Source organism: Aythya marila (assembly GCF_965140915.1).
Source record: "Aythya marila genome assembly, chromosome: 11".
Classification (NCBI taxonomy): Eukaryota; Metazoa; Chordata; class Aves; order Anseriformes; family Anatidae; genus Aythya; species Aythya marila.
In genome coordinates, this window is record NC_139052.1 from 13,119,251 (window position 1) to 13,143,962 (window position 24,712).

The window sequence follows — 24,712 nt, forward strand, 5'->3', positions numbered from 1 at the left end:
GCTCCAGCACGGAGCTCGCTGCCTTTCTGGCAGCCCCCAGGTGGGCTCTAACAAAATATTCCTCCTTCCTCCTCCTCCCCAGCACTGCCCACCCCACCGCCGGGCACCCGAGTGGGGACGGTCACCGTGTCTCTGCTGCCTGCGGACACTCGTCTCCTGCGCCTCTGGCCGTGCGCCCAGCACCAGCAGCACCAGCAGGATGAGGGCAGCGCTCCTAGGGGGGCTCCCTGCAACACAGACAAGGGGTTGGCCGCCCTTCTGGGGCTCCCCCCGGCCGCTGGTCCCCGCTCCCGGCGCCCCCTTACCCGGCCCCATGGCTGGAGGCGCAAGTCCCGCGGGCGCGCAGGGGCCGGCTGCGGGCAGCTCCATGCCGCGGGCAGCGCCGCCCGGCCCCGCTGCGAGCCCGCCTCCAGCCAGCGGGGGGGATTAATTTTTTTATTTTTTTTTTCTTGCTGGGGGCAAGAGTCTGCCGTGTCTGGAGCTGGCTCAAATGCTTCAACTTTTCTGGGGAGCAGGGGCTTTGGAAAAGTGAGGAAAAGCAGGTAATGCTGCAAGCACGGCGCGCACTGCTTGCTCCCCAGCCAGCCTGCAGGATGGCAGAGCTCAGCTGCACCCCCTCACAGCCTGCCCTCCTGAAACCCCAAAGATGCACATTTACCTTTGGAGGAAGCAGAAAACAATGTAAAGTTAAGACCTCGAAGAGGTGAGGGCTTGGTTTTGTTTGTTTTGAGAGAGAGGCAGCATGCACGTTACTCTAACTTTCCGCAGAATTAATTTGGTTACTGCTGGAACCCAGCCACGAAACCAGGCACTGGGGAAACAAAGCAGCGCTCACTCTGATGCTCTGAGCTTGTCCTTTTCACTGTCATAATGAAGTTCTGAGACCCAAATATTACACATCTGAGATATGATGAAATTCACTTTGAAATTCATCCTGATTTGACCTAACAATTACTGCAGGACTTTGAGAGCCATGAAGTAGGTAGGCTTGGGGCTTGACCTCGTTCCCAGCAGCAGTGTGCCCACCACCAAAGAGCTGTCCTGCACTTAGTGTTGGGAGGACAAAATGACTGCAGTTGCAAAACAACAAATTTCAGAGCTAGCACAGATGGTGAATCCACAAAGAAGGGAGGTTGGATATGGAGAAGTTAAATTGATTTAAATAAGATCATTGATTTACATTCATGAGAATGGACCTAGGGAAAAAAGGATTTGCCAGATGAGAACAATCAAGTAACCGCAGGAGGAGAGGGGACTGGTTTTCTATTTCTATATTTAGCATTATTTAGAAAAAGCAAATGTGATACAGGATTTATAAATGAAGCGCACAATACTGAAGTGAATTTACACTGAAGTGTAAATACAGGTTTGGGCATTCAGAAATCTGACAGGTCAGTGCCCTGTGCAGAGCTGCCACACACTGCAGGAATGACAAAGAACTGGAGGAAAAAAAAAAAAAAATGTAGCAGAAGCAACAAGGGTAACACATCTCTGTGTGAACAAATACAGGCTAAATTTATAACAGTTACATAAATTTTAAAAAGATGCGCAAACTCCTTCGAAAATGTCACCTTTAAAGTTGTAACAAATGTTTTCCTCGGGCTTTTTCAAAGTACGAATGTTAGACAACTGCTGATTTAAGACCAGACGCTCCACAACTTACCTTCCTGAAAAGAAGCTGTACGTCAGGTACTGCTGCACTGTATAAACAGTTAGCAAGTCACACAGGAAAAATGGGGGAAAAAAAGTTATTTACACTCTTGGAAGACCCATTGCATAACTTATCCAGGCATATACAGCCACTCTCACAGTGACACCTTGGTAGCTCTAAAATATGCATAACAAGTTCTTGTAAAGGCCCACATTATACATTTAAATGAGTGAATGTTAGCAGTTTGCTGGAACAAGCTACTTTTTTAGTCCAATCCAAAGTTTCTCTTTCATAACCTCACATCATCCCCTTTTCCACCACCTAAAACTTCTGTTCCAACCTTTTTTTTGCTTTAAACAAATGGGGACCTGAAACCTACTGTCTTATAAACAGTTTCATGAGTTGGCCAGAGATTTTTTAACTAATAATTCTAATGCTGGCAGGCACTAGTACTATGAAATGCCTGAAACAGTGATACCTTGATACAGGGGATCACTTCAGCTAAAAGAGCATAAAGAAGCTCACTACTATTTGTTTTCCTTAAAGGACGTGCCAGGAAATTATATAAAAAAATTCACAACTCATCCAAGAACTATTCAATGGGAACAGGGCTACAACAAAAATTGTTTAAGGAACCAAACAGGTCAACAGATAATTGAATTAAAAGAAAATGAAAAGCCCAGTGAATCATTGATAAGTCATTAATTAACATTCTAATTAACAGTAAAATATTTGTATTAGTTCAATATAGACAAACTTTGCAGAGCAAAACAGGCAATGCAGAAGCCAGAAGTATAGGAAGGCGTCTGTGAGCACTACAGTTATGCAGAAATATGAACAAATAAAGGACAGTAGAAGGGGAAATTCACATACAGTCAGCACACTGAACTTGGGCTGCACATGCAGTGACCCTGGGACCAGTGTAACAATGTTGAATTCAGATTTGGGGATCTCAGTAACAGAGGAATACTGTCAAAAACAAAGCAGATTCAAGGACAAGTCACAAAATTAGTACTTCTTTAATTCCCGCAGTCATAAAAGAAACAATAGGGAAGAGAATTTAAGTACCAGTTCCTTGAATCAAAAGGGGTCCTGAGGAGAACAACATTGTAGCCTGAAGTTTTCAGAGCAACACAAAGTTCAATTGAGGTATCAAAACAGCATTGGCCAGTAGGTAGAAATTCCCCAGGTCACTACGTGGGGAGGCTTACACTTGAAGAGCAACCTGGAGCACCTCCCTATACCATGGCCATCAGCTTTGCTTCCACTGAGCTCAGCAAGAAACAAACACATGTAGAAATGGAGAAAACAACACACCCACCTTGGATTTACAAAGGTGCACAAATAAAAAACAGACAAATGAGATGTAATTGAATATTTACTTAAAATACAGGAAGAGAACAGCCGGGTACCCTGGTGCTTGGGGAATTTAAAACTGACTGGACAGCGCAGGTGCAAGCACCCAGAGTAACAAGCCAAATGATGTGCAGAAGTGACAGGTGTCCTCATTTCTCCCCTACTCCCCACACCACTACAAACAAAAACACCCTTCCCCCTCCCCCCTTTTACAGTAATATGGCCAAGCCAATAGCCAAAGACACCAGACACACTTGCAGTGCTGACAATTAACTGCAGGCCTGTTGCAAGGTCTCATGACAACGACGCTCAGACATTTCTTCTCAGCCATGACTCATGTATTTTTGTTATTTAAAAACAGCTGGACATCATTTAAAAATAATCTTTTAAAGATTTGATCTACATACCATACTGTGTGGAAATGAGGCTTTCTACTTTAGGATAGCTTTTCCTTGGAAAAAAAAAAAGGAACTAAGTAATGACATTTAAGTACATTTTGTTCTTTTTTTGTATGAAAATAAGATTCAAAAAATGCAGCAAGATCTAATCCATGCATCCTTTATTCCATTACAACCACTGTGTTGCATTCTAGCAACAGGACACAAACTGCAATCAATCGTGATCAATTTATACAACAATCTGAGGCTTACAGTACATTTAAGGCCTTTAAATTTGGAAAAATTAGACCTATGCTAGTAGTGTAACAATTACATGTTTTGCATTTCTGATGCATAATCTGTGCGATTCCAGTGTCAAAGAATCAAATTACTCCTAAACTAAAAAGATCAGCTCAATGAAAATTTAGTTACATAAGTTCATCAAAACATAAATGTGTAAATTTTTTGTCCTGGAAACTTTATAAAACTTTAATAGCAAAATAATATAGGGATAAAAACATATTTTAACAAAATGTATTCAATCATATACAAACCAGAATTTTGCAGTTTATTGTAGCTAGACTTAAATTAAAACTACCAATTAAGAATCTATGCACAATGTAAATTCAAATATGTACAGTACTTTTAAAAAGTCTACAGGAATGCTTTACAGAAGGAAATGTCTGTTATGGCTATTATTCAGACCATCTGAATATTAAAATGAGTTTTCTAGTAGTAAATTTACACATTTATTTTTAAACAAAAGCAATTTTGTCCATAGTTCCTTTGAGAATATTCCAGTTATGTTTATACAAGGTAATGGAGAAGTCATTACAGAGTTTAGCCCCATATAGTAGTTTGTTTATTATCAGGAAAAAGTATATTTAAATAATTTACTTGGGAAGATCAGTAAGTTAACAAAAGAACACTAAAAGGGAGGAGGAGGAACTTCATCACAATAACTTTCCAATTACAATACCACAGCTAGAAACTTTACAAAGAAAGTACTCCCTTAGATTGAACCCATGGCTGATTGTTTAGAAGAAGCTGTAGCTCATAACAGTTATGTTCTACACACTGAGAACATTGAAAAAAAAAGTCTTTGTAGGACAGAACTATAAACGATCAGAAGTGAGACAGAGAAAACTGATCTTCAATGAATACAGCACTAGGTAAAAAGTGTCCCCATAAGCAGCTAGTATTCCCCACTTCCTTCAGGGCAATGAAGCTAAAAATTGTTGGAATTACAGTAGTTGACCATATTGTGTGCATTACTAGAATAGTTTCCAGATATAAAAGACAAATTTCATCAGATGTTTGATTAGAACACCCTAAATACAGGGCATTTCTTCATAGTATAAAGCTATTACAGCTATCCAGTTAAAGCATGTGCAAAAACAGGTAATTTCTTCCGTTCACAGTAACTGAGGTAAAATCAGGTAGGCTTCTTCAGGAGTTGGGAAGTTCATGAGATATGAACTGTTTTAGTCTCTCTAAGTACTGTGCATAAAGCTCTATGTCATTATGCCCAGCCCCTTCTACCCAGAGGGGCTCTACTGCTCGTGGACATCGCTCGTACATTGCCAGGCCGTGGGAGAAATCGATCACCTCGTCTTCGGTACCATGGATTACCAACACAGGAGAGGTTACCTTAGATATCTTGTCAATGCTGAGGGATGGAAAAGGAAAACAGTGCTCAGTTTGTGGCTTTAATTTTCACACAGTTAAAGAAAGCTAGCTTAACTACTAGTACACACCCTGCTTGCCACTGCATGCTTTAAATGGCTACAAAACCTTGAAAATGGGAACAAACGATATGGAACAAGGCTTACTCCCCAAATGCATGTGCAAACTGCAGCCTGTGCTACCATTATGCTGCCAGTTCTGATGGCAAGAGGCTCGAATGGGCAGCAGTGCAAATAAAGTTTGGCACCTGAAACACCAGCCAGTGGCGTACCTATAAAAGAAACCACCGCAGAAAGCTAGTGTATGGCAAATCAGATTCTATGAGACGTTACCACTGTGGACTCTTTGTATTACACATTATCACCTTCCCATGTAGCAGATTAGCAACCAGTTAACTGCATTCCAGTCACACAGACTTCATGCAAAGAGTCAGCTCAGGAGGTTTGAACCTGTCTTTAACCCCCCCAACGAGGGGGGAATGAGATAAAGTAAAATAACCCATTCTTTGTACTGATTGTCTGAGTTCAAACGGCAACAGAGAAAAGTGTGGGAAAACAGCATGACACAAGGACATTTAACTGCAAACCAGACGAAACTCACACAGGATTTTGCTTCATGCCACTGATTTCTTGTCCCACTCCAAAAAGTGGCCTTAAAAGCAAGCTGTTTGAGCCACATTTTGCAGGCCAATGCACCTATTGACTGCCTGGCACAGGAGAACAAAGGCAGAGGAAAGGGAAGGGCGACAAAGACACCCCCACACCTTTGAGTTCTGACTAGAAAACACCAATTATGAAGCATACTGGTAGCACATCAGCTTCAAGGTGGTGAACAGCAGCTTCTGCCTGCCTTCTCCCAGGCATCAACCCGTACTTTCAGACAGCTGTTCCACACTGGTAGCTACCTGTAACTCCAGTCTGTATAGGCACCATGTGCTAATGTGCTCAGCTCCCCACCACTTCCACTTCTATTAACAAAAGGAGGAACTGGCCAATAATGAGACTATGCTTTGGCTCAGGACAGTGGATGAGCTGGGGGGAAAAATGAGTATCAGTAATATTTGAATTGACAGGAAGAAAATGTTATTTCTTTACACTATCTAATAACTGTTTGGATTTTTCTGTCCTGAAGAAAGAATGTGATATTAGTAAGACTAGGAACTTTACAAAGTGACCAGACTAATTGCTTAGGATGATAACAAATACAGATGCCAGCATATGCTGATTTAAAAACAGGTTTAAAGAAGATTTATCGAAATATAGTTAATTAAAAATTAAGATGTAAACTGAAGCACTAAACCTCATACAAACATCTCAGCATTCAGTATTCTACAGAACAGCCACTGGTATTCCAGTAAACAGCTGAGTGTAAACACATTTTAGTCTCTGTATCAATACTTCCTCGAAAAACAGATTTCATGTTATTTAAAATTAAAATGCAGCCTATTTCACTCCTCCTGTCTGGAATCTGAATTGCGTGCAACTGTGCTGAATACCGAAAAATATCCCAAGAACTTGGGAGATAGAACAATGCAGATTTCCTCCCCCAGTTATCATCCCCAAATTAGTACAATACCCAAATGTAATACTTAATCATGAAAATGCTACATAAACTGAAGTCTTAAGCCCATGCAGGGTCTGTCCCTGAGTTCCATGATGTGACAATACAGGTCAGCCACATACACTTACAGAGATATTTATGTATTGTTTTAGTGGCTACAAACCAAGATCTCATTTATTGTACGAAACCAGGAAACCCCTTTCCCTGCAGTATTTAGATACTGAAACTCTTTTTCCCCACACATATTCACAGACCATTAAGCTAGATATTTGTATTTTGCAGAAAATTGGAAAGTGTCCCGTTGCCAACTCAGCAACTCATAAGGCAGCATTTACACTGCACGTTGGACTTGCTTAGTATTCTCGGCCATACCACTCTGCAGCTAGAAAAATCTACAGAGACCACATTCTCACGGAGTCCCAACATAAAATGCACATAATAGCAATTCACTGGAGGTGCACACAGAACTATTTTGTTTCCTGCTGTGAAGACATGCAGTTGAGCTGTTATACAGAAAAACACACTGCTGTTTATTTTCACTGCTTACAGTGCAAGTGAAGTCAGACTGACAGCAATGAGCAGCTCAGTAGGTTAAGAACAAAATTCTCAAGAGCTACAGTGCATCTGTAGTCAGTGTCCCCCCCCCCCCTTTTTTTTTTTAAATTGATCTGGCTGCTATCAGCTAATCACTACTAGTTTTGCGATCACAGCTATTATTAAGGTGCTGTTGTTTTCTCTAGCAGAAGCTTTTGGAAATACTGGGTTTAAGGTTTGAGGATGATAAACAAGTTTGCATAAAACAATTTCAAATTCTGATTGCACCTTCAGCAATTTACATTTTTATCTTATTTGGAAGAATGCAAAACTTAGGGACTGGACAGATACTGTGACAGCTACTGTTACTTCTGGCTGTTTAGGCGTGGGTTTACAGCTATGGTTTTCACCCTCCCCCACAGTCTAATTTTAATCTGTTGTAACTGGAATAAAACAAACATGACAAATGCTACGAGCATCTCCTACTACACTCATTGCAAACATGACCTTCTGAAGCAAAGTCAGGTTTGCACAAGATTTCAGTGAATCCTCTGCTTCTTCTTCGCCCTTCCATGGACCACTTTGCTTTTTATCTGTCCTTCTCCTTACTCCCCCCAAGTCTGTATACACTGCTATAGAGACTGGCTCCCCTCTCACATTCCCAAACGTCTAACTCCCACAGATAGCTTTGTCATTGTCTTGATGCAGGACAATACTCACATAAATATCTCAATTTTCTAAACAGCAGTCCACTTCTGGCAATACTTGAAGTGTAACTGTTCAAAGACACAACGACAAAACATCTGTAGGAAATTAGTAAGGCTAAGCTCAAATACTAAGATGTGCGATGTAGAATTTACCAAAGTCTTAGAAAGTCATTGGACAGTCACTTAGGCAGTTACTAGATACACATTGGCCTGCAACATGTGGCTTATTTACTGGTTGTGAGGGGAAAAAAAAAGTTATGAAATCAAGAAAATATGTTTTGTCCTATCGACATTACAAAAAATGATTTTGTAAGTTTCCATGCAATAAAAGCTAAGCCCTTTCAGCAGAACAAAAAAAAAAAAAAAAAAAAGCATTAGAATGAAATCTTTGCATCCCTGCAAACATGCAGAAATACTAAGAAAATTCCTAAAATGCCTGTTATTCCTAGAACATCTACTATTCCCAAATATTGAGATACTCCTTAACTTGGAACTGTTGCAATTTCAAGAGAGACACTAGGCTCTAAAGGCAAGTGTTTTATCTTGAAACCAATTGTACATGCTTTTCTATATGTAAAATACTCCAGAGCTTCTAAATCAAAACTGACTAAGATTTTAAGAGTGTACATTAATAATTTGTTAGTCATTAGTCTGAAGGACTTAATAGGACATTATCAGTTATTAAGGTACCTATCCAAACTTGAAGGTATAAAAATTCTGATTTTAACAACCCACAAAAAAAAAGAAAAAGAAGAGTTGTAAACACTAAGACTTATTTATGTGTTATCATGTCAGTTTGAGACTTAGAGCAGCCTGTTCACGTGGTGAATCTCTACTTTGATTTAGAAGTACGTCTCTACTTTGATTTAGAATGTGAGGTTTAAAATACAGGTCATAATTCAATAAAGTTCCCCAGAAAGTTACGTGGCTAGTCCTTTTTAAACACCTAAAGAGCACTTTCAGTATAGAGCAATTATCTTTGCATCATTTATACATACCTTGGAAAAGCATCAAAACAATAGGTTTTCCTAGTGTCAGGAAAAGCTACCCGTAATCCAGACATCAAAGGAGAATGAAGGATTACTGCTGCACACTCGTACCGAGATGCCAGGTCTACTGTAGGGACAGTACCAATACTCTGACCGTACAGAATAATGTTCTCAGGACTAACGCCATACCTGCAGAGAAAATAAATATCAATTTAAAAAACATATTTTGCATCATAAAGGCAAAAGACAGAAAAAAGGTGGAGGGTGTAAAACAGATTAAAAAGAACCACAAAGCACCCCTTCCATCCATTGAACTTTAAAATCCACTCCTAAGAGACATGAGTTTACAAGCCTAAACTCTAAAATAGAACAGTGAAGTAAATATTCAGTGTATTGTACAGGCTGAAGAAAGCTATCCTCAAAGGAGGAATGTCAGTTTGTTGATCTGCACCATTTTCATGAACACCTCTTATCTTTCCATTCTGCAGCACAGCGAATTATAAATTAGACTTCTCCCTACCTAGAGTCACTTCCAGGAATCTAAATTAGGTATTCTGGAGGCTGACAACCTTTCCACCATTAAACAAAATAGTTACTCCTTTGACACTCCTTTTTTTCAACACTGCTGAAACAAAAAGACCAAATTGCCTTATTAGTGTAGCTAAAGATGCCAAAAAGCGTAAGAACTTGAGAGGATAGTTTGGTTCATTTTTCAATTGATGATTGGTATGAGTAACTCATCATTTTTCTTTTCCTGTTTAAAATATGATGTGGAGCTTATTTTGCAATTATAAAGATGTCATTCCATAATTCCATCATTCCATAAAATTCAGGGTTCAAAGGGAGACTTGGACGGCTCCCAAATATTTCTATCTAGCCTGTAAGTTGTCCTAGTGTGTGTGCTCTTTCGCAGAAGCAACTAAGAAAAAGCTAAATTAATAACATCACCAATTTTAAGTATGCAAAATGTAAAGGAATTTGGAAGTAGCACAGGAGGAGGTAACAGAGTAGGGTAGGAGGAACAGTACAGTAGTATTTGGTCACTACAACTTTTAAGAAAGCTACAAATCAAAGCTATTTCTCAGTTGGTTGTAGATTATTTATCCAGGTTTCTAACTCAATTTTCTATTGCAAGCTATATAAAGAATAATTGATCGGGAAGAGAACACATTTCTATTTGAAGATAATTTGCACTGAACACATCTTTTTGCCAGTCTACACTGTCCTGCTGCCACTGCTGTGGCAATGAAAATCAAAACCTACAGTTTGGCCTATAACCAATGTACACCTGGGAAGCTTTGACAAGCTGATAAACATGTTTGACAGGGCTTGATAGTACCTGACTTTCAAGCAGTCAAATGATTGGGTACTTGCAAAAGAGATAATAAAAATTACAGTAGAAGAATAATCCAGCCCTGACCATCTAAGTACAAACTGGCAAGATTGCCTGTTTTTATCATGAAGTAAAACGAGGCTGGATTGTAGATTCTGTGCAAGTAGGATTTTCTTAATATTTCCATGCTGCTGAGCATAAGGGTGCTTTTGGCATCTACTGTAATATGAATAAGCATCTGTATAAAAATATCTCCCTGGAGTAAAATTTTATCCTCTTGGTAACCAAGCAGCAGCTCACGTTGGTGGTCTATCACCACAGCCATGGCCTGATGTTTTTAAAGAGATGCTGTAAAGCTCTTTTAGGAGAATTTTTCCTTCTTACTGTTAGAAACAGCCCAGCACACAGTAGAGCCTGGCTGGTTTTGGTATGCATGTTAGCAGAATCTCAGAGCAAAGCCTTGTCCTCACAGACATCATTCCAGCTGCTGGGTAGTGAGCGGGTCAGAGGCATGTACCTTTGAAGGCTGAATATGGAAACTGTGCATCCAATCCGCTGACCTACCAGCTGTTGCATCACATTAAAGAGGGGCAGAAATGCATCAACATCAGGAAATAAAACAAAATGTGACCTCAACAAGAAGTAGCACTTAAGTAGGGAAAGAACAGCATTAATACTGGTAGGTTTTGAAGTACCATCTTGTGCTCCAATATCATGTTAAATCCTATTTTTAAAGGAGTCACAATCTATGGAAAGTAGAGAAAAAGATGTTTGAATGATAATCACAGGATAATAGGACAGCATAAGGTAGCCAGAGAATTCCTTTAACACAATTGCCTCAGCATTGCAATTTTCTTCAATTCTCTTTCTTTCTAGCATACCTATTGCCATAGCAGCAAGCTGCTCAACCTGCAGTATAAGCTGTTTTCAGAAACAAAACACCAAAAGCAATGAATACAAAGAAAATCAATCTTACTGGCATAATACAAAATTGGAAGACAGATACCGTCTATAGCGTCACTAACAAAATCAGAGCTCTCTAAACTTACAGAAGTCTTTCTTCATCGAAGCACTACAACTAGTCAGTATTTAACTCTTCAGAAAGGCAACACGGTAATGTTAACAAAACAATTCTTAAAAGTATTAGGACTTTGAGTGGGTGCGTGTTGCAGCCTGTCATTAAGTCAAACATCTTTTCTATTTTGTACTCCTACTAACGGACAACTAAAGGAATCTCTTGGACTGTTTCAGTCAGGGACAGTCCAACTTTCCAAGCCAGGAGAGTTCCTGTTACAGATTTATCTTTCTAAGCCCTTTCCCATTAGGCCATCGATCAGAAGGTGACACATCAAACTTCCCACAAACATCAGCAGAAACATCTACATGTAAAATTTATTGCAAGGCCAGAGGACAGCCGACAACTCGCAAGGAAGGGCCATGAATAATTGACACACGCGAGGCCCTGGGAGCTGAAGGCCACGGCCTGGAACCAGGGCGCTTGAGGCCTCACGGAGGCTGCCCAGCCAGCAGTGACTCAGCAAGGAGGGCTTAGCTGAGGAACCAAACAGCCCAGGGATTTTGTCCTTAAAGTACAATATTCTTCTGAGAGGAGGCTGGGCTTCCCCTCGCTCCGCAAGCTCCTTTGTGGTGTTCAAAGATTATTGCTGCTGGGAACAGTGATACCGAAAGTGAAATGGAAGAAAGGAGGAAGAGGAGACACAGATAAGAAGAAAGCAGCGAAATGGGGACTAAGTGACATACAAGGCAGAAAGTGAAAACAGCAAAAGCACAAAGCAGAAGACACCCTGAGCAGAGAGGAACTCTGTTAGTCTGCTCTCCTATTAAGGAAAAAGTCTTTCCAGAAGCTAAACAGCAGCTCCTAAAAATATCCTTCTGGAAAGGAGGGAGTGTTGGTCTCTGTGGAAACTGTGCTCAAGCGGAGGGATGGCGAGGCCCCAGCCAAACCGCGGGGCCCGGCACAGGCACGGCGAGGTGCCACGTGGAGATGGCCTCCCAGCAATGCCAGCACCTGCACATGCAAAACAGCCATTTGACAAGAAAATGAGGGAAAGAAAAAGAAGAAGTGAAAGTCGCTGAAGAGTGTGAAGCTACTGTCATTTAAAAGGTGTGCCTCTGCTTCCCCAGCCCGCAAACTTTTATCAGGTGGCAAAGTTCTCCAGTGCAGCCTGCTCCCAAGAACCCACACGAGTAGATTATCTGGATTACGGATTACATTTCCTAGGTGTACCGGAAAAAGAAAACAGCCATCTTCACAAGCAGCACAGCTCCAGGCACCTACAACTCGCCAGCTCAAGCCAGGTCAAGCTACGGCATCAACACACCCCATAGTTAATAGTGACACTGTTTGCTTTGTTCCCTTCCCTCCCTTTATTCCCTCAATTTATATAAATAGGCTAAAAATAAACCATTTACAGCAATTCTGGTTCCTCTCTGCTGGCATGAACCATATTCACTTAAACTGGATTAAAGAATCCATACCCCTGACTTTTCCACTTACTCCTGCGCAGCCTAATATGAGATTCCAGTCACAGCAACAGGACTTCAGCTTTGAGTGATGCTGACGGACAGTTTACCACTGCTATTTTCACTCTGTTGCAAGTGTTAGTGGCATGCTGCTGCAGGGACTACAGAAGTGCCATACACCCCAACCCTGGCGTGCTTGTGGCCAAAGCTACAGTATCCCTGCCAGTCCTCCAAGGCACTAAATACATATTCATTAATGAGGGCAGTTCTTTTTTTTTCAGGCTGAATCAGTGAAGTTAACCACACCTCATATTTTCAGTTTTGAAATTTTATGGTATTTGCTGTCCCAATATCCCTTACCTAAACTGGAAAGCACATAGAGCGGCGTGGATATAGCAACAGCAGCAAATCCAAGTTTTCATGCTATTAAAAACCAGTCGCAGTAGCTCCATCTAGACAGAGAACACCACAGAAGTGTTTTGACTACACAAAACCCATTCCTAATGCTGTTGAGACTTACTGTTTCACCGCTACCAGACTACGGCAGCTACTGGTGATCAAGTTCTTCCTCACAGAGTTTTTAAAGAGAAAGGGCCAGACAAAACAAGGTAATTTGCTTGTGTTCTATAAGACAGAGTATAAAACTGGGCATAAAAACCCTCTCAAGGGAAACAGCACAATGAAATAATTCACTTTAAAAACATGGAAAGGGAAACCAACATATACCAGGAGCAACAAAACTTCATGCCACACTTGGAAACAATAGTCACTTCAAGTATTTTTTTTTCTAGAACATACATACGCTTAGATACAAGGTCTTTATAGGCTTCACTGCAAGCCTGTTCCTCTGTCTTTATACAAATCCTTTCAATTTCCCCCCAAATTAATATTTTAAACATGTACTTTCAAATGATTGTAGTGCCCCATTTTGCAAAGAACAAAAAACACACTACAAATTACTCTTACAAATTTAAATTGAAAAAATCTTTTTAAAAGAATAAGTTATCACTACAAGCTATTAAATACGAGGAAAAACTACATATGTGGCATATTTTAATTTGTCATGATGTACTTTCATTTATTTTTCAAAACACATTATCTCTAAATTGCATAATTCAGAGAAATTTAGATTGCTTGCTAGGAAACACAAATAGGTTTTTCTTCAGCATCACTATACACTTCCATAAGATCTCCAGTTTCAGAAATAAGTTTTTGTTTGATTGTTTTTTAATAATCTGGTATGAATCTGAAAATCTAATTTGGAGTACTGAAAGAAAAATTAAAAAATAAAAACCCCACATGCAGATTGCATGTCAAATATGAGATTAAACTGTGGGATATTTATGTTTAAAAACAATCAACAAGAGAGGTTTGGTCATTAAGTACTCCAGGTATTTATGTTATCAGAACAAAACACTGAATTTCACATCCTGGTTCAGCAAGTGCCACTCCTGCATCTCAGCCAAAACACCACAGAAATCATAGCAGATTTTGAGCCTAAATGCCAGCGCTGAATTGAAAAACAAAACTTTAGATCAAGGATTTTTGTGTCAACCATAACATCAACTGCAAAATGAGAAAATCAGAATTAATTCACATGAAGCCCTGGCACACAGCTAGAGCCCCTTTGCCAATTTCTCACTCGATTTTCCTTGAATTCACATGAACATAGGTCTAAAATTCCTCACTGTTTTCATAAGCACAATAGACACTGACTCTTTAAATTATGTGATGTCTCTCTCCTCTACCTTTTTCCTGCTTGATTCTAAGCACAATGTGATCCAAGTTCACATGTAGGAGACTTTGAGTTCACGTTTTCATTGTAGTAGAAGCCAGAAAGAGTTTGGATAGTATTCTGGCTTATGAAACTGCAAGAAAGAGACAATTTGTTTTGGCATATTTCCCAGCACACTGTCACAGGAGCAGACAAGTAATTCCACAAATGTGTTCACACTCAAAATAATTTCAATGGCTGCCAGAAAAATTTAATCGAGGAATATGCCACTGTTTTATATCACTATTATTTTACTGCCACACCACAGAGTCATTTGCTTATGCTGTGGAGAAACCCCAGCACTGATCAATACACACTAACTAATACTGGAGTTACAGGACAAGCCTACAACACCTGAAAATGCCCTCTTTCAATGTTATTTTAGAAGCTCACTACTTGCAAACACCACAGCGTAGCAGGCAACTGTGGCGCTAATCCAGTCATACAGCAGCTCTTTTTTTTTTTTTTCTTTCTTTTCTCTCCATATAAATCAGTCAACCACACAGAAGCAACTTGGCTTCCTCCAGCCACTTCCGTAGGATGATCAGCTGTGCTGCAGTAACCTACATCAAAGCATGAACTGCTACATCTGCCTCCTGGTTACTGCCCTGTGGTAATCGGCTGGTTTTAAATATTGAGAACCATGCCCACATCAAGTGCATTGGCTATGACAAACCCAGGGGATCTGCACAGTGCTGAGTGGTGAAGCCACAGCAGGTTCAGCCCTGAACAGCTAGGGCAGGTGAAGAAAGGCCATTTCGTGGCATTCTCTGGCACAAGCTGTAATGAAATCACACGTTTATTGAGTTACACTGAATTGTTTGTTACCAGATCTACTTGGAGAGGAGCCCGCAACTGTAAAATTAGGGGCAAAATGTTTCAGTAGTGTCTAATCATTAACCAGATGTATTTCTAACAGCATAGTCTCAACAAGCCTGACGGCAGCAGCAGTATAACCGCTCCCCACCTCCCAGCCTCCATCCAGCACTTCCCCACTTCCCAAGCACTGTACTGCCACAAGTGCTCGCACTGAACTGACAGAGCTGAAAATCTCTTTTTGCAGAGCTTTCCTTGCCCAGGTTAGTTCAAGTATGACATAGGATGTGGAAATGAGCACCTACACTCAAGTCAGACACAAGGATGGCTAACAACTTCCATTTATTAAGCAAATAGCTTTTGTTAGACCAACAGAAGGTGGAGGGGAGAAACAGGTGAGCTTTTTCAGCAAACGCTGCTCTTCAGGTGCTGTGTGTCATCCTCCTCTTGCCCCGTAGTACTAATTGCTCTAAAGATCACTGTTACCTCTACCAACTAACCTGCCTAACATCCTCACACCCATATGGCAGTAGCAGCACTAGCAGAAAATCAGCTTATGCAGTACCACCGCACAGCCACAGCTTAATCCAGAGGCTAGCTCATTCCTTGACAGGGTATAATTGGTTAAACCAGTTCTGTGCAGAAAGAAAGAGAATTATGGTAGATCCCAAGTTCAACACAAGCCCATGTCATACTGTAAACACAGGACTTAAACATACCAGATGTTCAGATAAGAGATTATTCCTGGTTCACTCAGAACCAGGGGGTTCTGGTTCTCAGCCAAATTACTGTATCTTATTTCCAGCATCTCATGGCAGAAGAGATGTGGAGAGTTCAGAGAGGAGCAGCAAGAACAACCAGGTATATAGGGGGGGAAAAAAAAAAAAAAAAAAAAAAAAAGGCATTTGAAAAATTTAGAGAAAAAAAGATTTGTTTATTCCAAAGGAAAGAAGGCTTCAGAAATGCATGACAACAGGTTTCACATACTGAGGAGGCAGCTGCAGAGATGAAGATGGGACCCACTCTGCCTAGTTTGAGTAGAACAAGATGGAAAGGGCAAAAAAAGTGCAAAGAGGTTTAGGTTAGTTCCCCCCACACTCCCACCCCCCTTTTATATGAAGAAGCACTGTAACAGACTGCCAATGAGACAGCAGAATTTTCGTGATTTAATGTTTGCGAGAACAGGTCAACCATCCACCTACCAGGAATAGGTCAGACAATTAGTCATGGTTTGGGAATGAATGGGACACTTAAGGACTCCTCACCTCCATTTCCTGCACTTCAGTGCTCAGTGGGGTTTCCCACTAAAGATAAGACTGACGTGTTTTTTGTAAAAAAGTACAGATTACTGCATAAACCGAACGAATTTATAAAGCTCTACACAGAGTAGCTTCGGGGTGGGGGTTGATATACTATTTTGAAATAAATTCCTTAGTATGACAGTTCTCTAAATTTCTTTTTATTTTATTTCCAAATACATGAAGTTACTTTGCATTCATCTGGCTTAAGCACAGGCCCCTGAATATGTCATGTTTTGAAGTGGGAAACGCCTTCCCCTCATTTTTTCCAGCTTCACTAGCACAAGTATGTTCCTTCTTCCCCTTTGCCACCCGTATGGTTGGAGAATTTCATACCACACCATGGCAGCACTTCCACAGGCTCGTCTTGCACCACGTTTTTGAGCCATCTTCCCACCATCCTGCTGCCAGCCCAGCCACAGCTCTGCACCCTGGCAGGCAGCAGGTCCTGTCTGCAGCCCGTCTGCTGTTACTCGTAAATCAGGCTCTGTCCTCACACCCATGTATAGCTCATGATCTCACAGCAGAGACCATTTAACAAATGCAATAAGACTGCATCTATCCACTTGAATTTTTGGAGCGTTTTTCAGACAGAGTCAAAAGAGAAATGAATGAGAGAAAGAAATAGCTGGTGGCATGCCTCATCAACTAGGAAAGACTTCTGCAAATCTGGATTCTGGAAGAAGTCTCCTCCAAGCTAGCTGAGCAGTAGCAAGTGGGATACAGAAGACAGAATGGACAGAAAATACACACTCTGTGCTTCCTGATTTATTTATTTATTAAGGAGCTACCACGTAAGAACCCCTTTGTTTTCTCTTGCACTGAGAACTCAATTGTATTTATGACATGACACCCCCCAGTAACCTAGAATACTGAGCTGCTGTTCCATTTGTTAGGATGCTTGTTTGTCTCCACATGAACTAGCTGCTGTGTACAAACAAGGCACAGATTTGAAACTGCTGCTTCTACAGGACTGAGATTTTTTTTCCCTCCCGATAACAACTTAAGGTATGAGGAAATAAGAGTTTTCAGTAAATATACTTTGAAATTTAAGCAGAAACTCATGTAGTGGATACAGTGACGTGAGAGAACAGAGTAACTTTACGATCATTTCATATTGAAAGTTAGCAAGGCCACTGATGATCAAAGCCAGACTTTTCCAGAACATCCAAAAACCATGAGCAGTGACATGACCAAGCCGTTTACTTGAACTTCTACCTTTATCATTCCACTATTTTATGACAGTAAAATAAGGCTCCAATATCAGTGTGTGTACATACAATGAGAGGGAAGGATCACCCTCCTGTCAAGCCCCATGGTTTTTTTTCTTCAGTTTGACTAGTCAAGGTCTTTATCAGTAGACAAGAGAGCAGAACAGAACAGCAACATGGGAAGTCAAGAACAAACTACTGCGATTCCAAGGGCACACAGTGACGTCTTCTGCTCACAGGGAAACCATGACATAGCTTTAACTTAAAAAGACTTATTATTATACACATACTCCACATAGAACAAAAAGAGAAGCAAAAGCTAACCTACCAAACTGCTAGAGAAAGGCACAATAGCTCTGGCAGAAGAACCTGAGCCTGCTACATGTGGTATTACGACAGTTTTCTTGTTTCTCAGCCTTGTGTTTTTAAATGAGTTTGAATAATTAACAGAGCTTTCTGACCACGGTGCCCTGCGACTGAAGAGTGACTTCGAAACACTTCAAAGATCTCAACCGACCTCTCACGTGTACTCATTGTGAGGACAGAGTGGCTAATAGCTTAGTGTGGAAGTAACTGTAAAATTTAAAAAAAAAAACACCTTCCTCGCAGGAGGTAACAGTATTTAGGCACGAGGCATCACCCTCTGGCTTCTTAAAGAAGCCTATGAACTAGAACACAGATGTGTTTTATTCTTCTTTTAACTTGTGCCTGAGTAAAAAGGGACACACCTTGACACCCTCGTAGTACTCCTGATTTCTGAGACTGTCCTTTTTGGTGTTTATTTTATCTCCCTATGCACAGGTGCAATACAATCAAATCACTATAAACTGAAAGTCCAGTATCTAGTAATGATTGAAGTAAGAGTTAAACACATACATACAGGTGAACTTATCCTTGCTTTAACAACTTGAGAAGCCAATTATAGCTCTGAAACCAGCACTGTCTCACAAGGCAAAGGTTCTGCAGACACACACATACTGTCTACTATACTTAGTTTCTTGCTTCTCCCAAATTATTTTCTAACAGCAGTCTCGATTTACACCATTTAGTCACAAGACAGAATGGGTAGATGGCATACTAAAGTCAATCTCTCAGTCCAGTTAGTTTAAAAATAGAGTTGGAGTTACTTCAACTAAGTATTTTGCATTTAATTAAGATGCTTCATAGCAAATAAACGTGCAAGAGAGAAGTATTAAGTTTTATTTATCAAAGACAGGGAACCTTTACTGGCCACTAAAAACTATCTCCATTGACCACAGCATGAATAATTCACAAAAACTCAGCCAGCCACGTTCCATTATATACTCTTTACTGTAACCAGTGTACAAAATCTATACAGCCAGTCTCGGAGGTGCATTTAAATAACCTGATACAGCAGAGAAAATTCTGTTACCTTCTCAGAGAAAGCCAGTCTATAGCATCTTCTGGAGTGAGGAATTCATTATCCTCATCCCCAGCTTCTCTTTCTCTCATCTCTATCTTGCTATGGTATTTTTATTTCAGCCACATACTGCATACAGTATGTTTTATAGTACAGCAATACTCAAAAGCTGAAAACAGGCTGAAACAATGCAGTAAAATGCTCCCTAAAATTGTATCTTATAAGGGCTATTGCAGAACAACTCCTTGTTGTTGTAAGAAAAAGAAAAAAAAAGATTGTATCTGTGTACCTAGACACAGTATCTTTTTATATAAGGATTCTAGGTAAACCAAGTTATGTGGCAACTAACACAGAAACTGCTCTTGGAGAAGAAGTCTCCTCCGATTCCCTAGGAAACATTAAAAAAAAAAAAAAAAAAAGAAGTACAAATATTAACACTGGTTCTGTGGTCCCACAAGTTCTGTGCTTTCCTAACTGTTCCTTACATTTCAGCTGCTTCCAAACCAGAGAGCCTTGCCTTCTTCTGAGGCTGAAAGCTCAGAGCAAGCCAAGGCATCCTATCCTGGCTCCCTCCTGAGCCTGGCTGCTCCAGCAGCTCATAGCACAACCCTCCTCACCGGCCAGGGAGTCAGAGGGTTTGCAAGCCTCAGAGAAGCAAATTCAGTGCTCTCCAACAGCTCCCAACGCAGTTTTGTTCAGAAGCCCTGTATTATTCTTTTAATACCCTCACCTGTTTGTTGGAGCACCTCTGTCACCTCAACCAAATCTCAAGCACTACTCTTACCCTGACTCTTGGCCACACGAGGCCCTGAATTCACTTTTGTGGCATTCCCCTCCTCTCCTCATACCTATAACACCATGCAATATAGTTTCAGGCCATCTTACTGCAGCACTAATTACCAGGAGCTGCATCTATTCAAGTCTTAAGCCTCTGACTCATGTGCTGAGATTACTTATCCGAGAACCAGTACAGTGGCTTTTGACCCCAGCTGCTGCCTGCCCCGCCCGTCTGATGTTTCTACCCTTTTACCAGCTCAACTGCTCTCAAAGCAAGGAATAATTGCTGAAGCACGCAATCCAGAAGAGCCAAGAAAAAAAAAAAAAAAAAGGCACCGGTTTGCTTTGAACATGCCAGGCTGTAGATTCTGAAATACAGTTATTATTGTACAGGAATATAAGCTGAGCATCCTGTCCTCATGCAGAGTCACGTACAGATTCTTTCCCAAAACATATCCCTGTTATACATTTATCTTAATTCAGAAGAAACAAACAAAAATGAAAAAAAAAAATCCATCCTCTCTACCGATCAGCACATAGCTCACAAAGTACAATTAAAAAGTGAACCAGTTAAAGCTGATGGCAAAAACAAACTTTGCATCAGCACTGATTTAACTGATCCCTCTTCATCAGGTATATCCATCTCAAGGAAACAAGACTGACCTTACATCGTAATTGAACTGCAAAGCTCACTTAAATCTTCATGCTTCTAAGTTTGCATAGCTGATCAGCTACACACACACACACACACACAATGACTTAATGAAAAAAGCATCCCCTACGTAAGGATCTTAAAACAGAAGTGTATGCAAACTCTTGTGAAGGCAATTGTCTAGATGCTCCAGAACAATGAAATGGCTTTTCAAGCTGGAATTAATCCTTTGGAGATTAATATTAGGAAGGCTAAATAGGGAAAAAATAAAAGCAGATCACTCAAAAACTGATTTCTATAGCATAGGGTCCTAGAACTACATCCGTAGCTAGTTCTACCACTGAATTAAAATGAAACTAAATAGCTTTTTCTTGTACCTTTTTTTGTTTTTAACTCTTGCATTCTCTCACAATTATTTATTATATCTACATTTCAGACTAATGGGTATTTCATCTATAGGTTTTAGAAAGAGTCTTACGCTTTCAGGTGATAAAAGCAGAAGATCAACCCCATTAAATGACTAGCTTTGCTACAGTTAATTGATATAACTTACAAGCCACTAAACACATGGCATTGATACAGTATTTTCCTTAAGTCACTCAGACATCTGTAATTATATCCAGAAAACAAGCTGACAAAAAAAGATTCAACCATTATCTCCATAATGCTGACAGAAGAGAACAAAGAAGTCGAACAGCCTCAGCAAACTGCAGGTGCTTGTATCTGAAATCCTATTAGAGCAGACAAAGTTAAAGCCATTTTCACACTGTTCTTCAAAGATCCCTGGAAATCTGAATGCAGTCTCTCCCGCAGAGCCCCAAAGCCGAAGTCCCAAGAGGATTACACGGGAGCTGAGATGGATGAGGACTTGCAAGTACGTGAGCAGACAATCTGCATGCATTGTTTCTGCCTATTCCAAAGCATTGTTTTAGTTCTAGTAGTGACTTAAGAGTCCCTGGCAGAAAGGGTAGGAGAGGGCAGGAAGGGAGAACAGAGGATGAGGACAGCAGAGAGGTCCTGCTACAACAAAATATCCGTACCTATGCACTGGCCCAAGATTCCTAAAGAGAACTGACTGTAAATGGACGCATCTGTCCCTGCTAAATGAATATTTTATTGACAAGCATTATATGAAGATGACTCAGCTGGCAGTAGCATTTCTCCTGCCCTTGCATACTTGTATTAATATGCTCGTGCACTGTAGAAGAGCAAGCAAAGTTATTAAATAAGACTAGATCTCTCTCAAAGATATGCAATATCTCATGAACGTTTAAGGGCTCAATGCAGAAGCTAAGTGAAGTGTCACAGGCCATTTTTCCAGGAGAAAACACATCCTGCTTGGATAGCACTCTTAATTCTATGGAAATATTTCATGTTTCTTTGAATTATTCTGAAACCAATCCCATAGATTTAAAGAGGAAAAGCAATGCTTCCTTTTGATCTAAAAATCTAAACATTCAGCACTTCCTCTGCACTGACACGTCTTGCGAATCACAAACAGGAAGAAATCCTGCTTGGATAAATGACACTGTAACCTCTATTCTTCCCCACCCCCAGCCAAGAGCAGAAAGCAGATCAGTTCTGTATGTGCTGCAGACACTGAGCTGTACTACAGTGTGAATTTGGATGTGCCTAGGCACTTGATTTCAAAGTGGAGAATATTCACAGCCTCACAGCGAAACACCACTCCCCTGCCTTCTCTCTGTTACCCATTCTCAGACACATTTATTAAATATTCCAATAACTAACAAGAGTGCTAACTGCCAAATGGAAGAAGACAGTCATTTCATGAAACCACTCCATTACAAGAAAGTATTTTTCCAATATCTTTTAAGAAACAAGAAGATCTCAGTGTTCCTTGTTTCTCACCATTTTTGGCACTCCATTTTTGAAGTAAGGCATCAGTTCATTTCTACTTTTTTGCTGTGGGGTTCAAAATCTCATCTCAGGGCAGCCTATACAGACTTATTCCAATGGAAAAAGCACTAGGGAGGTTAAAAAGAGGATACTAACAGAACCTTAGGAAGTGCCTTTATACATAAATGGATCTTAAACACTCATTTTATGTTGATGATAAAGATCTATGTTCTTATACTACAAAAAACCTCCTTCTGGTATCAGCTACGGGTAGCTTCTTAACTAATCTTCAAGAGGAAGTGTATTAATAGATACAGGGGTGGGAAGAAAAAAAACAGTGAGGGCCTCCTGTAGTTTACATTAAAGTACTATATAAATGGGAAGCTGCAAATGGTTCCCAGGTATCCTCAAGTTCTTCCACTGTCATTACTTGAAGACGGCTCACTTGACTCTACCAGGCTTAAAGACCTGCTGCTCCTCAGAATCCATACATTTTTCAAGCAGCATTTAGACTTGTATGATTTTACATTTATTTTTCCTCTTGTGCACGTTCTTTTAATGAACTTTTAGCGCATTCAATGTTCAGACCCTGGTAACAATCAATATAAAGCTAAGATGATTAAAAAAATATACAGCAATCACCAGGATTAACAGCACCAGATGTTCCAAAACAGCAGATCGCAGATAACTAGGTTCAGAGCTTAAAATCAAATTTCCTAGCCAAAGCCTTTATCATCACAGACCCAGGGGCTAAATCCCTCCTCCTTGTTTGTCCAGGAGCCACTGCTTGGAATTTTGAACGATTTAGCATGGACTCTGCATTCCTTGTGTGTTTGGCTGAAGTGGTCATGAAATCGGTGTTGTGCTCTCCAGAAACTTAACAACAGAGCACAAACTCAGCAATTTATTACATAAACGGATGTCTGCATTTAATTACATGCAAAACATTAAAATAGGTAAAATGCAGTGATGTGTAAAGTAACTAATATTAGTCTAAGAAACAGGATCAGTACTTCTAGAGATTTAGGGAGGTACTCATTTCTTCACAAATTTCCTGAACTCGCATCAGAAAACTTAGCCCTGGAACTAGGTCACAAACACTTGTTCAGTTTAAGCAGCTCTTATTTGGCATCAACTGAGCTTCTACGGAGTAAAAGGCATTTTGACCAAGTTGTGCAGATCAAGATGCTTTTACGATATTCACACAGCATGGCTGGGTATTTTGTTTTCTGCCAGCATTCTCTCTAGTTAACAGAACCAATTGTTTTTGTGCTCTGTCTGTGAAAGGTTTTTTCAAGGAGGAGGTTGACTAGCAAGAAAAGGACGCTTATCAGTTATCAGACAGCCACTCCACAAGCAGCAGAAGTACCTTGCAGTGGATCAAGGACATCTGTTAATGCAATCACTTAAGTGCATTACTCCAGCTGATGCTAAAGGTAGATACTGACCTGCTGATGCATCTTAGGAAATAAAAATAAATAAATAAATGAAACATTAAAAAATAACAAAGAGGGAGAGAGAGGAAAAGTAGCTTCCTGGACTACGATGTTTTTCAGTGTCCTATTATTTGCCTCTGTATCTGTGACGCCATTCTGGTAAACAAATCAGGTTCCCTGCTTAATTGTAGCACCACCTGAGAACAAGTGGGTATGCAGGAAAAAATGCCAGCAATTCCAGTAGGTGCCACACCAGCAGTTGCCAGGCATGGTTTATTGCTATGTCTTGCGCTGTTGGAGTTTCTATTTTTGAAACAACAGATAACATGTGTAATGTTTAGAAGAGTGGGTGTATTCATGTCAAGTTTAGCCAAACACCCATTCGGTTAGTAATATTGTGTCTGTGTAGGTTTTCTGTAGTTCACCATTTCATGACACACACTTAGTTAGAAGCTGCTGCCGGGTTGCCCTCCCAGCACGCACTTTTCATGTGTAGCTCTCCACGCAGTTACACTTTTCAAATGAATAGTGCTTCCCTTTCTCCTATCACCACAAAGGTTTCAATGAGGAGGCAAAACTGAAATATTTCATGAGAATTTAAAAAGAGTATTTAAATAAAGTTTGACCAGACTTATTCTTGACCAATTCTACAGTGAAGATGAGAAAAGACAGTTCACATCAAAGCATTGCCCAGAAGCACTGGGAGCACTGGAAGGCAGAGGAGGCTAACAAATGAGAAGCAATGCTTGCTACATCGAGTCCCTCCTCTCCCTTTCAAAATGCCAGTAACAAAGTGAGCTGAGTTTAAACTAACATTGCTTCCATTTTTCCAA

General features: G+C 40.4%; 2 protein-coding genes across 2 annotated transcripts in view; both read right to left on the reverse strand.

Annotated features, from left to right (window-relative positions):
• Positions 1–247, reverse strand: part of LOC309882134 (cell surface hyaluronidase CEMIP2-like) — a 52,809-nt gene extending 52,562 nt beyond the window's left edge. The window contains exon 1 of the mRNA XM_082768860.1: positions 126–247. The gene's annotated coding sequence lies outside the window, so the exon portion shown is untranslated. The remainder of the gene's footprint in view (positions 1–125) is intronic.
• A 3,098-nt stretch (positions 248–3,345) lies between these two features.
• ABHD17C (abhydrolase domain containing 17C, depalmitoylase) overlaps positions 3,346–24,712 on the reverse strand; it is a 32,915-nt gene continuing 11,548 nt past the window's right edge. Inside the window, exons 2-3 of the mRNA XM_082768653.1 lie at positions 8,870–9,049; positions 3,346–5,053 (exon numbers count right to left, since the gene is read on the reverse strand). Of these exons, the coding sequence (XP_082624779.1) occupies positions 4,834–5,053; positions 8,870–9,049 (400 nt within the window). The 3' untranslated portion in view covers positions 3,346–4,833. The remainder of the gene's footprint in view (positions 5,054–8,869; positions 9,050–24,712) is intronic.